General features: G+C 41.4%; 1 protein-coding gene across 2 annotated transcripts in view; it reads left to right on the top strand.

The window, feature by feature from the left end:
- Nucleotides 1-11,154, top strand: part of KLHL32 (kelch like family member 32) — a 197,167-nt gene that overhangs the window by 73,930 nt on the left and 112,083 nt on the right. For both annotated transcript variants that reach the window (XM_015557694.1, XM_006778235.2), the window contains exon 4: nucleotides 2,041-2,148. In XM_015557694.1, coding sequence (XP_015413180.1) covers nucleotides 2,041-2,148 — 108 coding nt within the window. The remainder of the gene's footprint in view (nucleotides 1-2,040; nucleotides 2,149-11,154) is intronic.

The following is an 11,154-nucleotide window of genomic DNA, read 5'->3' as shown; positions in this document are numbered from 1 at the left end:
TATATACTGTCATATAATCTTCAAACAAGTTCATTAGTCCCATTTTTTAGATAAGAAAACTGAGTCAGGTTACATGTTTATCACTCTCACTTACCAGTGATCAAACCCAGAATTGTTTTGTTACAAATTTGCTTTAAACACAAACCAAGGATCATGTGACTTCAAATCCAGTCCTCTTAACCTGCCATACAGTGCCTTAACTGCTGGTGACACCAGTGGGAAGGCAGATCAAGTCACTGATTAACCAGGTTCCCAAATTTACCACATTGACCATTGGCCTTTAACAGATTTTAGAGGATCAATTTAGAAGGTTAAATTTTAAAGGTTAGATTTTACTTATGATAAAGTAAATTTCTGAAAGTTAAATATATTCTTAATTTAAAATGTGTAGAATTATGAGAATCAAAATAAATTTATCAAAATTAAAAATTGCTAAAGGTACATATTAATACTTTGACAGAACAAAATATAACATTTTTAAAATTAAAAAGATTTAAGGGGAGCTGAACTATTACTACATAGAACCATGCATTGTATTTTTGTTTTACTTTTATGAATGAGCCAAATTATAAAACTTGAAAGTACAGTACAAGACTTCTTTCATTCAGACACCAATGACAAGTTTGAGGGGATTCCTAAAACTACTTTCATGTTCAATAATTCGCTGGACAGAGTCACAGAACTCACTGCAAGTTTTTATACTCGTGGATTTGGCTTATTACAGGGAAAGGATGCAAATTAGAACCAGCCAAGGCAAGAGGCACCTAGGGCAGAGTGCAGAAGGGGACCAAATATGGCGCTTCTGGCCATCTGCCTCCTGTGGGGCCGTGTTACCTCCTCTGGCCATGCTGTGCGACAGTGTGCACAGGGCACTGCCAACCAAGGAAGCTCGCCCGTGCTTGTGGTGTCCGAGTTTTTACTGGAGCTCAACTGCAAGCTGCCTACGTGTCTGGCCTTTCCTCTCTAGCCTCTCCTGGGACCTCCAGTTCATACCTTTAATCTCCAAATCTGCTGAGGTCAGAACTGATACGGTGTGGCTCCAAACCCATCATAAATCATGTTCACTAGACTCAGTGGTCAAAGCCCCAGACAAATCAAGACACTCCTATCAGGCAGGATAATCCGAGGGCCTAGAGATCACGCCCCAGAAACCCAGGGCAAAGGCAGACTTCTCATTGGGTAAGGTTAAGTCTTCACTACACAGAGTAGTGTATTTCATCATCAGTAGCATAAAATTGAATATTCTCTTTATACCTGTTAAGTCAAACTTGTTAAAGGCTTTTGTGGGGGGCAAGGCAAACCTATGCATTTGTTTAATATGGCAAGTTTTTATTTTTTTAATTTTCAAGTTTCCGTTTGACATATTGGTCATTCAGCGGAAGAACTGACGTTTCAGTAAGTTGGCCATTTGGAGAGTTAGTTTAGGGGTATATTGACTCTCTCTGAATAACTTTGACAGTGGTTCTCAAAATCAAGTGAGCATCAGAGTCACCTGGATGACCCTTACAACACAGATTGCTGGACTGGCTTCCAAGAATCTATAACAATTTCCTGGGCTGTACTGATGTTGGCAGCCCAGGAGCCACATTTTGAGAACCACTGGAATAGAGGGTGTGATACTGTAGCAGAGGAGAGGAATGAGCTATGTCATTGAGATGGGGAATAAAGGAAGACCAGTTGAAGACAAGGGTGTGCTTTCCATGTCCTGTTGACAAGAACGTTTGGGAGTGCTGCACATTTCATGAGATCCCAGGATCCAGAGAATGAGTTCCGTGAGTGAGTCTAAACACAGTCACCCCAGAGAAGGGCTGTGGGAGTAAATGAGAGTCTGCGTGTGGGGTGTTCTTTGTGTGTTACTGCACCTGCTGAGACAGTGACTTGCAGTGCTTGTGTCGGCGAAGCTTTGTCAAACCATTGCAGAAGCCAATATCAGTCTTTAACCTATAAAACTTTTTCTTTCCTAGTCTCTCTAGGAGTTTGTCTTGTTCCCTTGCTTTTTAAGTCCCATAACTCTCTGTCTCTTCCTTTTTCCCGCCTCAGGCAATGTTCAGTCTTTGTATGGTGGAAAGTGGAGCTGACGAGGTGAATCTGCATGGTGTGACCAGCCTAGGCTTAAAGCAGGCTCTGGAGTTCGCATACACAGGACAGGTATGGTACAGAATGCCATCTAAGAGGCTGAGCATGTTAACGGGAGCTAATCAGAGGAGATTCTCCTTGAGGCATGAGATTTCATTATTTTTCTTGTTATGCATCTTGATGTTTTAAAAATTTTTCACATCTTTAATTTTATAGCTACATGATGGAAAGGTAACTAAAGCAGTATGATTTTAAATAGGACCCAGGGAACATAATATTTTCATCCTAGCTCAGTGGTTTGTTGGTATAATTTTAAAATATCCTAAAGGACTATTATACGGGAGTTTGCGAGATAACTTGAATTCTCATTGCTATCACTGAAGCTCAGTGACTCAATCTTGGCTTTATTGGCTTAAAAACAAGACCAAAAAAAAAAAAGTAAAGCCTCAAAAGGCTATGTCTAGCATCTTGGCACCCTGTCCTCAAATATCTCAGAGTCAAGGTGTCAAGATTAGAATGTGATGGTTTAAAAGGCAAAATTGTTCATTACTAAAATTGTTATGGGACTAACATGCATCTCCAGAGAACAACAGTCTCTCTCTCTCTCTCTCTCTCTCTCTCTCTCTCTCTCTCTCTCTCTCTTCCCCTCTCTCTCTCTCAAATATAAGAGCCATATTAGTGTGCAGCTATCAGCAAATCAAAATAAAACTGCATAAAGACAATATGAATTCAGATCTCAACCTTTGTGGTTCTTAACTAGTGTTATGTTAGTGAAACAATGATTAGAACACACAAAATCTTTCCTTTATAAGTTATCTTTAATTGACATATGATTGACATATAACATTGTATTAGATTTAGGTGTACAACATAATTATTTGATATATGTATATATTGTGAAATGATTACCACAATAAGTTTAGTTAACATCCATCACCACACATAGTTACAATATTTTTCTCTTGTGATGAGGGCTTTTAATTATATTCTCTTAGCATCTTTCAAATACACAATACAGTATTGTTAACTGTAGTTTCCATACTATACGTTACATCCCCCAGGGCTTATTTATCTCATAATCAGAAGTTTGTACCTTTGACCCACTTCACCCATTTTGCTCCCTTCACCCTATTTTTATTTCAGAATTACTTAACTGAATCGATGCAGACACAGACTGGATGTTTATCCTCTTTTATAAAATTTTGTTCTTTAATTCCATGTCATCCAACTTAGGTCTAGTGTCTTCTATGCTAAAATCAGGGCCTCTTCTCTCTCTCTTTTTTTAAAATATATTTTTATTGATTTCGGAGAGGAAGGGAGAGGGAGAGAGAGAGAGAAACATCAATGATGAGAGAGAATTATTGATTGGCAACCTTCTGCATGCCCCATACTGGGGATCAAGCGCACAGCCCAGGCATGTGTCCCAACAGGGAATTGACCTCCTGGTTCATGGGTCAACCCTTAACCACTGTGCCAGCTTGGTAAGGGCCTCTTCTCTTGACAAACTCACATCCCGGTGGGAGAAAGAGGAAAATAAAGAATTATATATCCTTACTGTGATGGGAGGTATAATAGAAACAGAATATAAGACACATAGGACAAAAGGGAGGGTGTGGTCAACCAGGGCCATCGGTGCAAACCTTCACAGAGAAGGTGGTAGTTGTTAAAGAAAGATGGGCGCTCACTTTTCTACTAAATTTCCTTCTTTGGAGGCATATTAAAGTGTATGATATTGTCCATTCTCTTTGCTGCATTAGTAGAGTTTGAGAAATGTTTCATAGAATAACTGAGGCAACTTTGGCAGCTGAAATGAAAATAGTAAATGCGGGGGGTCGAGGGGCATCATCCGTCAAGGAGCAAGGGCAAAGTGGAGTAGACAGAAGACGGATAACAAGTTTGGTGTCAGCCCGGCCAGATGTCATGCCTTAGGGAATAAGGGAGACAATTGTTGTCCACAGAATTGCCAAAAAATACTCCCAGTGAAGTGAGTAAATAATGTGTTGTATGGTCTTTGGTTTCTTTGATTAAAGAAAGATACCAGCTTGTGTTGTGTATATTTCTCTCTTCACACCTTAATTCCAGTCACACCTGCAGTTGCCCATCTCTACAGTACGATTGACAACCCACAGCTCAGACTTCACTCGTGTGTAATGGGGATGAAATAGCAAATATTGTGCGTGTGTTTTTTATAAAGCTACCCAAGAAAATAGTTTCTGTACTTAGCTTCATTGACAATGCTTTAAGCTCAGAGGTTATAGGCTACAAAGCATGTTTAAATCATTAGTAAACAAAAGGGCACAAAAATTGCTGGGAAGGTGGAGGTCAAATACACAGGCAAATATAAATGGCTGCCTTGCTGTCTGCCTCGATTGCCTTGTGCTTCTTTCACAGCATATATAAACTTAGCCTGCAGCAGGAAGGTAGCTGACATTCTGAAAGGAAAACACTGGTTGGGAAGAGGGACAAAGTTTGCAGTAGGGCAGCCATATCCTATTTCTTAGAAGTCATATGCTCATATTCGACTTTTATGAGGAGAAAGAAAGCCAAATGAGAAAAATATATAGTTAGGTATTTGGTATTAGTGCTTAAAAAGAAAAAAAAATAAAGAAGCAAATCCTAGGGCAAGACCTGGAGTTGCATTTATTCTGCCCAGTGACTCATTGTTGACATGCGCACCCACAGAAGGGTGAGAAGCCTGCAGCACATGTAATAACTCCACTGTTCATAGGCACGGGGCTGGCATTTCATAGGGCACCTCCTACAAGAGCCAAGGCACTGCCCTGAGCACTTTATGTGTGCTTTTAACCAGCTCCTGAGAATGCAGTGACCCCATCATAACACGACAAGCCCAGGAAGTTCGGTGAATGACTGAGACCATTCTACAGTGTATAGTGACCTATGAGTCAAACCCAGTTCTCTTCACCTTAACGCATTGTTCTCTCTTAATGTGCTATGTCATTAAGAAAATATTAAGTCATACTTGTTATACTTTGGTGAAGGAGGTGAAGTGTTTAGACATTTTAGAGAACTCTTTTTTAAAAAATATATATTTTTTATTGATTGCAGAAAGGAAAGGAGAGGGAGAGAGAGAGAGAAACATCAATGAGAGAATCATTGTTTGGCTGCCTCCTCCATGCCCGCTACTGGGTATCAAGCCAGCAACCCAGGCATGTGCCCCGACAGGGAATCAAACCCTGACATCCTGGTGCTCAACCACTGAACCACACTGGCCAGACAAGAGAGTGAACTCTTTGGAGGGTTCTCTCAACCTGGACGCCTTTCCAGCATCAGTTCACAAGGGTTCTGAGATGCTGCTCTATACTCTGTATGTGATGATTCTTCGCTGCAGCGTGGAGGTTACTGTAGTGTTCCTTGGACAATATCTATGGCAGTTTGGTTTCTTAAACACCCAATGACTTTATATCATAAAAGACCAAACGAGCAATGACTCTCACGGCGGGCAGGGCAGGGTGCCGGCAGCGTCCGCGGAGTGTGCGAAGTGTTATGGTGCAGCAGACATGTCCCTGATGGCCTAGGGGACCCTACACACACATGATTTAACCGTGCGCTGGGCCTCTAGTATGTAATAAATCTGTCTTCCCTTTGAAACATGGACACAGATGATGGCAAAAGGTGAAATTGCAGTATATTTAGGAAATGTAAAAAGCTGCTTTCTCTCACTATGGAATTGAAATTAACACTAAGCAAAGTATTTGGAATATGGAAGTGTGGATAAATTCATAATTTTTCAAATTGTTAATTGTTTTTTACTCTTGTGAACATTATGCATTAGACTTGTAAAAATCTGGGATAACATTGAATTTCTCTAGCTATAGCATTTCTACTGACAGTTGAGTAGACCTTTCGTCAGTTGTAGTAAGCACAGTATAAAATGTAAGTATTTCTAGTGTCTGGAAATTGCTGTCTGGGGAGAGATGTGGCAGTTTAGAGTGGGTGTGATGAATGAATGCCGCCCAGTGTAGCAAGATGTGTGCATGTTCCTCCTACACACTGCTCTAAAGCCTAGCCTTCTGAAAATTGGTCACAGATTTCACCCAGGAGATTTTAAAGAAAAAGTGAATTTTTCCCCTAATACTAGTTCATCCTCTAAAAATGCATGCACTTTTCTTATCACAGGGCCGAGCAAGCACACACTCTGCCTTTGCACTAATCAGGGACATGCCCCATCTGTGGGCACACCCTGCCTGGGATACAGGTTGAGCAGAGCCCAGCGTGTATTGAAGCCCCCATGGTGACCTTGCACAGCCATACACAGCAGAGCCGGCCATGGCGGGCAGAGGAGCCAGGCTGCTCCGCAGGCCCTGTTCTAGGCTGGCAGTGGGAGCTAGGCCGAAAGCAAATGGTGTGATGTGAACTGTCACTGGGCCGATCTGCCTTAGGGAGAAAGGTGAACCTAAAAACACCCACAAGCTCTCACTTAACTCTTGTGGGCAAGGGGACCTTGTTACCCTGGCCTCCCTCAATCTCTTCACTTTCCAACTCTGGCCAAGAATTAATTCGTGTTTGAGACCAGTTCTGAGTAGAAGTGACACCAGGAAGAAGGGGGCAAAAGGGATTCTGATGGAGATGTGGCCCGGGAGGAGACATCCTAGACAAGAGGTCAGCAGGCAGAGGCTGCTAAGAAAGCCCAGCCAGGCCATGAGGAGCAGGTAACCCGAGAGCCTTTTATAGAGAGAAGAGTGCTGCGCCGGAAGGGGAAGGACTTCCAGCCCCAGAGGACTTGGAATAAGCCTTTAGGAATTTGAGTTACTGGACCCAAAATGGAAGCCAGTAGGACGGAGAACCACAATAAGGTTCACTGTTTAGCACTCTGGCTGTGAGGACACCAAGGAAGAGAGTCTGTATGCCAAGTACTGTGCTAAATACCTTCCATGTTAAACCTCGTTAGCTTCCCCTTACTTTTCAGAGAACTGTCCTCCTGTTCCACCCCTGATAGCCTGATGGAGAGACTCCAGAAACCCAGTAAAGAGGAACTATGCACCAACTGATAGCGACATTTGTAGTCCCTTTAACATTTCCCACCTCCAGGGACTGCTAGCTTGGTCAGCCATGAGCAGCTGTGTCGTCTCTGAGCATCTGAAGAAAAACGATTCTTTGGTATCTCTATCCTCTTGCTTTTCTCTTCATTATCCAATTACTCCTTCCACATCATGGAAGAACCAACCTCTGTGGGGACACCCATCCTAATTAGCTTTCTCTGGTCCAGAGAATGCGTTAGCACCATCTTCACAGAGCTATTTTGTGTAACCATTAATATTCCTGATTGAAGTCTTTGGAAATGAAAACTTTTTTTTTTAAGCTATAATTTTGGTCATGTAAAAATGCTCATGAAATCCAAAACTAAAGGAAACTGTCCCTTAATTTTCATGGCCTTACATTATAAAGTTTTCCTTCCTGATTCTCAGTTGATTCTCCAATATGTTCCGTGTGGTTTTTTTGTATCTAGCTCTGATAAGGCAAATACGGTAGCATTACATTTTGATGATCATTGAAACTGTATTTATTCTCCAGAGCAGAATACTTTCCCTTGGAGACCTGAGCATCAGGCCTGCTGTAGAGTGACAGGAATCTTGATGAGAACTGTCTTCCCGTGGACCATCCCTTTAGGGATAGATGTGTCAGTTTGCATGGAAAAGGTCCCCATCAGATTTACTTATAAACATAACCTGGTTGGAATAAATGGTTGACATGGAACAAATCTGGGAGAAATTTTTCTTAAATGCTTTTCATGGGAGCAGTGTTAAGATAGTCAGTGGTTTGAACATTTTACCTGCAGAGTCCTTTCTTCACCTGGCAGTACCTGCAGAAGCCTGGCCAAAAGGCCCCCCACGGCACCTGCACTGTGCCCCAGGAACAGTTTAAAATCTGCATTCTAACTAGGAATATTTAAGTTGTGCAGAAAGGAATCAATTCTCTCCCCTTCTTCTTGTCAGAGCGTCAGAGTCCATAGCTGGATTGTTGACACAGAAAGTTTAAGAGGAATAAAAATGAAGGGAGAGAGTTTCAGTTCCACCAGTGACTTTTCACTTTCTTGGACCTTTGAAACTCTACCTTATTTGCCTTTGGAGGAATTTTCTGTTTACCAATGGATTTTTGAAACAACAAGCATGCAGATGTATTTGCTTGCTGTATGGGGGTGAAGATGTCACACGTTCCCATGCATGGTTTCATAGACAGTGTTGACTGATGACAAAAACCATATGCCAAATGGAATTTTTATGGCTCTCAAGATGTCAAATATAATAAGCCTTTGAGGTAGGTTGGTGGTCAAAAGTGATAAGGAAGGATTGGGAAACTAGTCGTTTAATGTGAAAAAATGAACAGTGATATTTTAGAAGTCCAGCTCCAGACTGACCCCTCAGAAGCTTGCTTTTCTCTGAGGACGATCCCAGACTAACTCCACAGAGCCCAAAGCCTGTCTGCTCCTCCTGGAGAACAGCTGATTCAGACCAAGGGCAGTCATGTGGGAGGGGCTCCCACCTATAGACAGGATCTGTTCTAAAGGAGCATCTGCTCCATGCCAGCCTGTTCTCTCTCATTAAATCTGCCTGTGCTGTCTGGTCCCAGTGTACCCAGGGTGAAGTTTATCCTGCAGGAATTATAGAGCTATCTGCTTAGCACTTCAATGTCTGGAATATCTCTGTGGGAGGAATGTAACTGTGGCCAAACTTCTGACATCAGCTTTCCAATCTGGTAATAAACCCGCTATTTTGGTTAAGATAATGTTTCCTAGAATTTCCCTAATAATCTACAAGGCTCCCAAGCAGGTCCAGAATGACCTGAAAGGGAAAGTAGGGGTGACCGGCTTCGCCAAAATTCTGATAAGGGGGTGGAGCTCAAGGTTCCCCACAAAGGCAGGGACTTGCGTGGTTTGACCCCCCCACCAGCACCGAGGCAGAGTGCTTGGACTTACCTGTACTTTTCCCCAGGTGTGGGGCAAGCAGGGAAGAGGGAGAGGCGGGGCTGCAAAGCTGTCAGCTGCCACACATCCAAAATGGAGTCAGACTCTCTTCCATTAGTCTGGTATTCTACTTGAGTAATAGTCACATTGTAGGCAGACATTTTCTTTTGGGACATTGTGAAAGTCAGTCACTTACTGAAAACAAAATGTATTTGAACAGTATTCTTCTAGCACTTATCATCTTTCTTGGCATTAATTCCAGGCCAAGGTGCTTGAGCTGTTGTGAATAGAGCATGCCTACTGGTAACACTGGGAGGGTCTCTGAATATCTGAGATACAGTAATAGTAGATGACAAGGATGGGTGTGGCCCCCGTCTTTTAACCATGTCTTCATTGTATAAAACTCCCTTCAAATGAGGAGGATTTGTTGCCCTTCTTTCTCCACTCTCCTTTCAACTCTGTCTATCTCCCAACTCCACCCTACTGCCAGCCTAGGGAATAGGAAGGGGACTTTTTCCTGATAATGGTTTTGTGTCAGAGTAGAGCATTAAACAATCAGTCCTTTCCCAGCTGACATCCCTCAAAGTAGAAACAGCTAATGTCCAGCAACTCAAAATAGAAGGTCAACCCACTTCGGTAATTGTGGGTGGATATGCACTTGTTTCTCTTGAATGTCTCAGCACCAAGTTCTATAGCCAAGCATTTTATATTTTATGGTGTCCATGTGGGGTTTTTTCTTTGTTATGTTCGAGGAGCCATTTGCTCAGTAACTCCTGTTTTGGAATACTTCTAAGCAGAAATCATTACAATTGTGTTATTTCTTGATCATTGGAATTTGGGCTGCACTCAAAGTTATTCTCTAAGGAAATTCTTCAGGTGCTCCATCAAATCACCTCTGAGTGGAGGGAGACTGACAGTTTATTTAGTGGAGAATCTTGATTAGATCCCTACTTTTGATAAGAAGATGTGAGCCTCTTTAAGTATAGGAACTTTTCCCCTGTTCAGTAACAGAATGATTGTACCTAGCCTCAGCCTGTTTGCTGGAGAGCTCTTACTAAAAGTTCATTTGAGAGAAATTATATACATAATGGATTCCCAGAAGATATGCAGTCTGTCCATCTGACTTGGTGGTTCTCAACCTCATCTATTAGATCTTAATATAAAAAGGCCACCTTTACTATCCTGAAATGAAAGTTTTAGATACTATAACCTACTCACACAAATTACCCTATCTATAAGCATGTCTTAATGATATATAAAGAACAATCAGAAGGAAAGAAATTACAATAAAAATAATGTTTATTTCAGTATGTAAATGTCTGGACAGAACCCTTTCAGAAGACATAATGAAATAATCACCTATCTACACCTCCCAGGTGGAATGGCCATGGGGGTGTAGGTGGGGGGGCAACTGCATACAGATGCAGACTGACACCTGAATGCTTTTCTGGGAACTGAGATACCACGGAAGCATGCCCTAGGGCACATGGTTTTCTAAAATAGTGAACAACTCTTAGTCAAATTACATACAAAACAAAACAAGTCTTCTCTTGGTTTTTATTGTAGCACTCCTGGAAATTTTAGTGTGTCTTGACATACACACACACAAAATTGTGCTGATATATGAAACAGAATTAGATTCTGGACTTAGATTTTTATAAACTGTTTGTACTTAATGTGCACGTCCAGCAGGGCATTCAAATGTGCAGGATATAAGGCAATTCTTTGTGGTTTGTCCTACATTTTGCATATCATCTAGCATCCCTGGCTGCTGCCCAATACATGCCAGTAGTGTCCCCCCTCCTGGGACACCAAAAATACCTGTACAAATTTCCAAATTGCTCCCTAGAAAGTTGTGCTGCTATCATTAAGAACCACCGCTCAGCTATTCTAAATTTTAAACCTGGATCATGGTATAAAATCAAAACAGAATGTCTGGGTTTTATGGTTCTTTTTATTAACTTTTACTTTTTATGCAGTTTTCTATAAAAATACACTTTTGATGCTATTGAAAGTATAGTCATTCAATGATATTCTTTGATTTTTAAAATTACTTTTATTCAATTTATTGGAGTGACATTGGTTAATAAAATTATATAGGTTTCAGTTTACAATCTTATAAGACATCATCTGTAGATTGTAATGACTTTAATGTC

Source organism: Myotis davidii, unplaced genomic scaffold (genome assembly GCF_000327345.1).
Source record: "Myotis davidii unplaced genomic scaffold, ASM32734v1 scaffold269, whole genome shotgun sequence".
NCBI lineage: Eukaryota > Metazoa > Chordata > Mammalia > Chiroptera > Vespertilionidae > Myotis > Myotis davidii.
The sequence above is the reverse complement of the archived record's forward strand: the minus strand, read 5'-3'. Positions and strand labels throughout refer to the sequence as shown.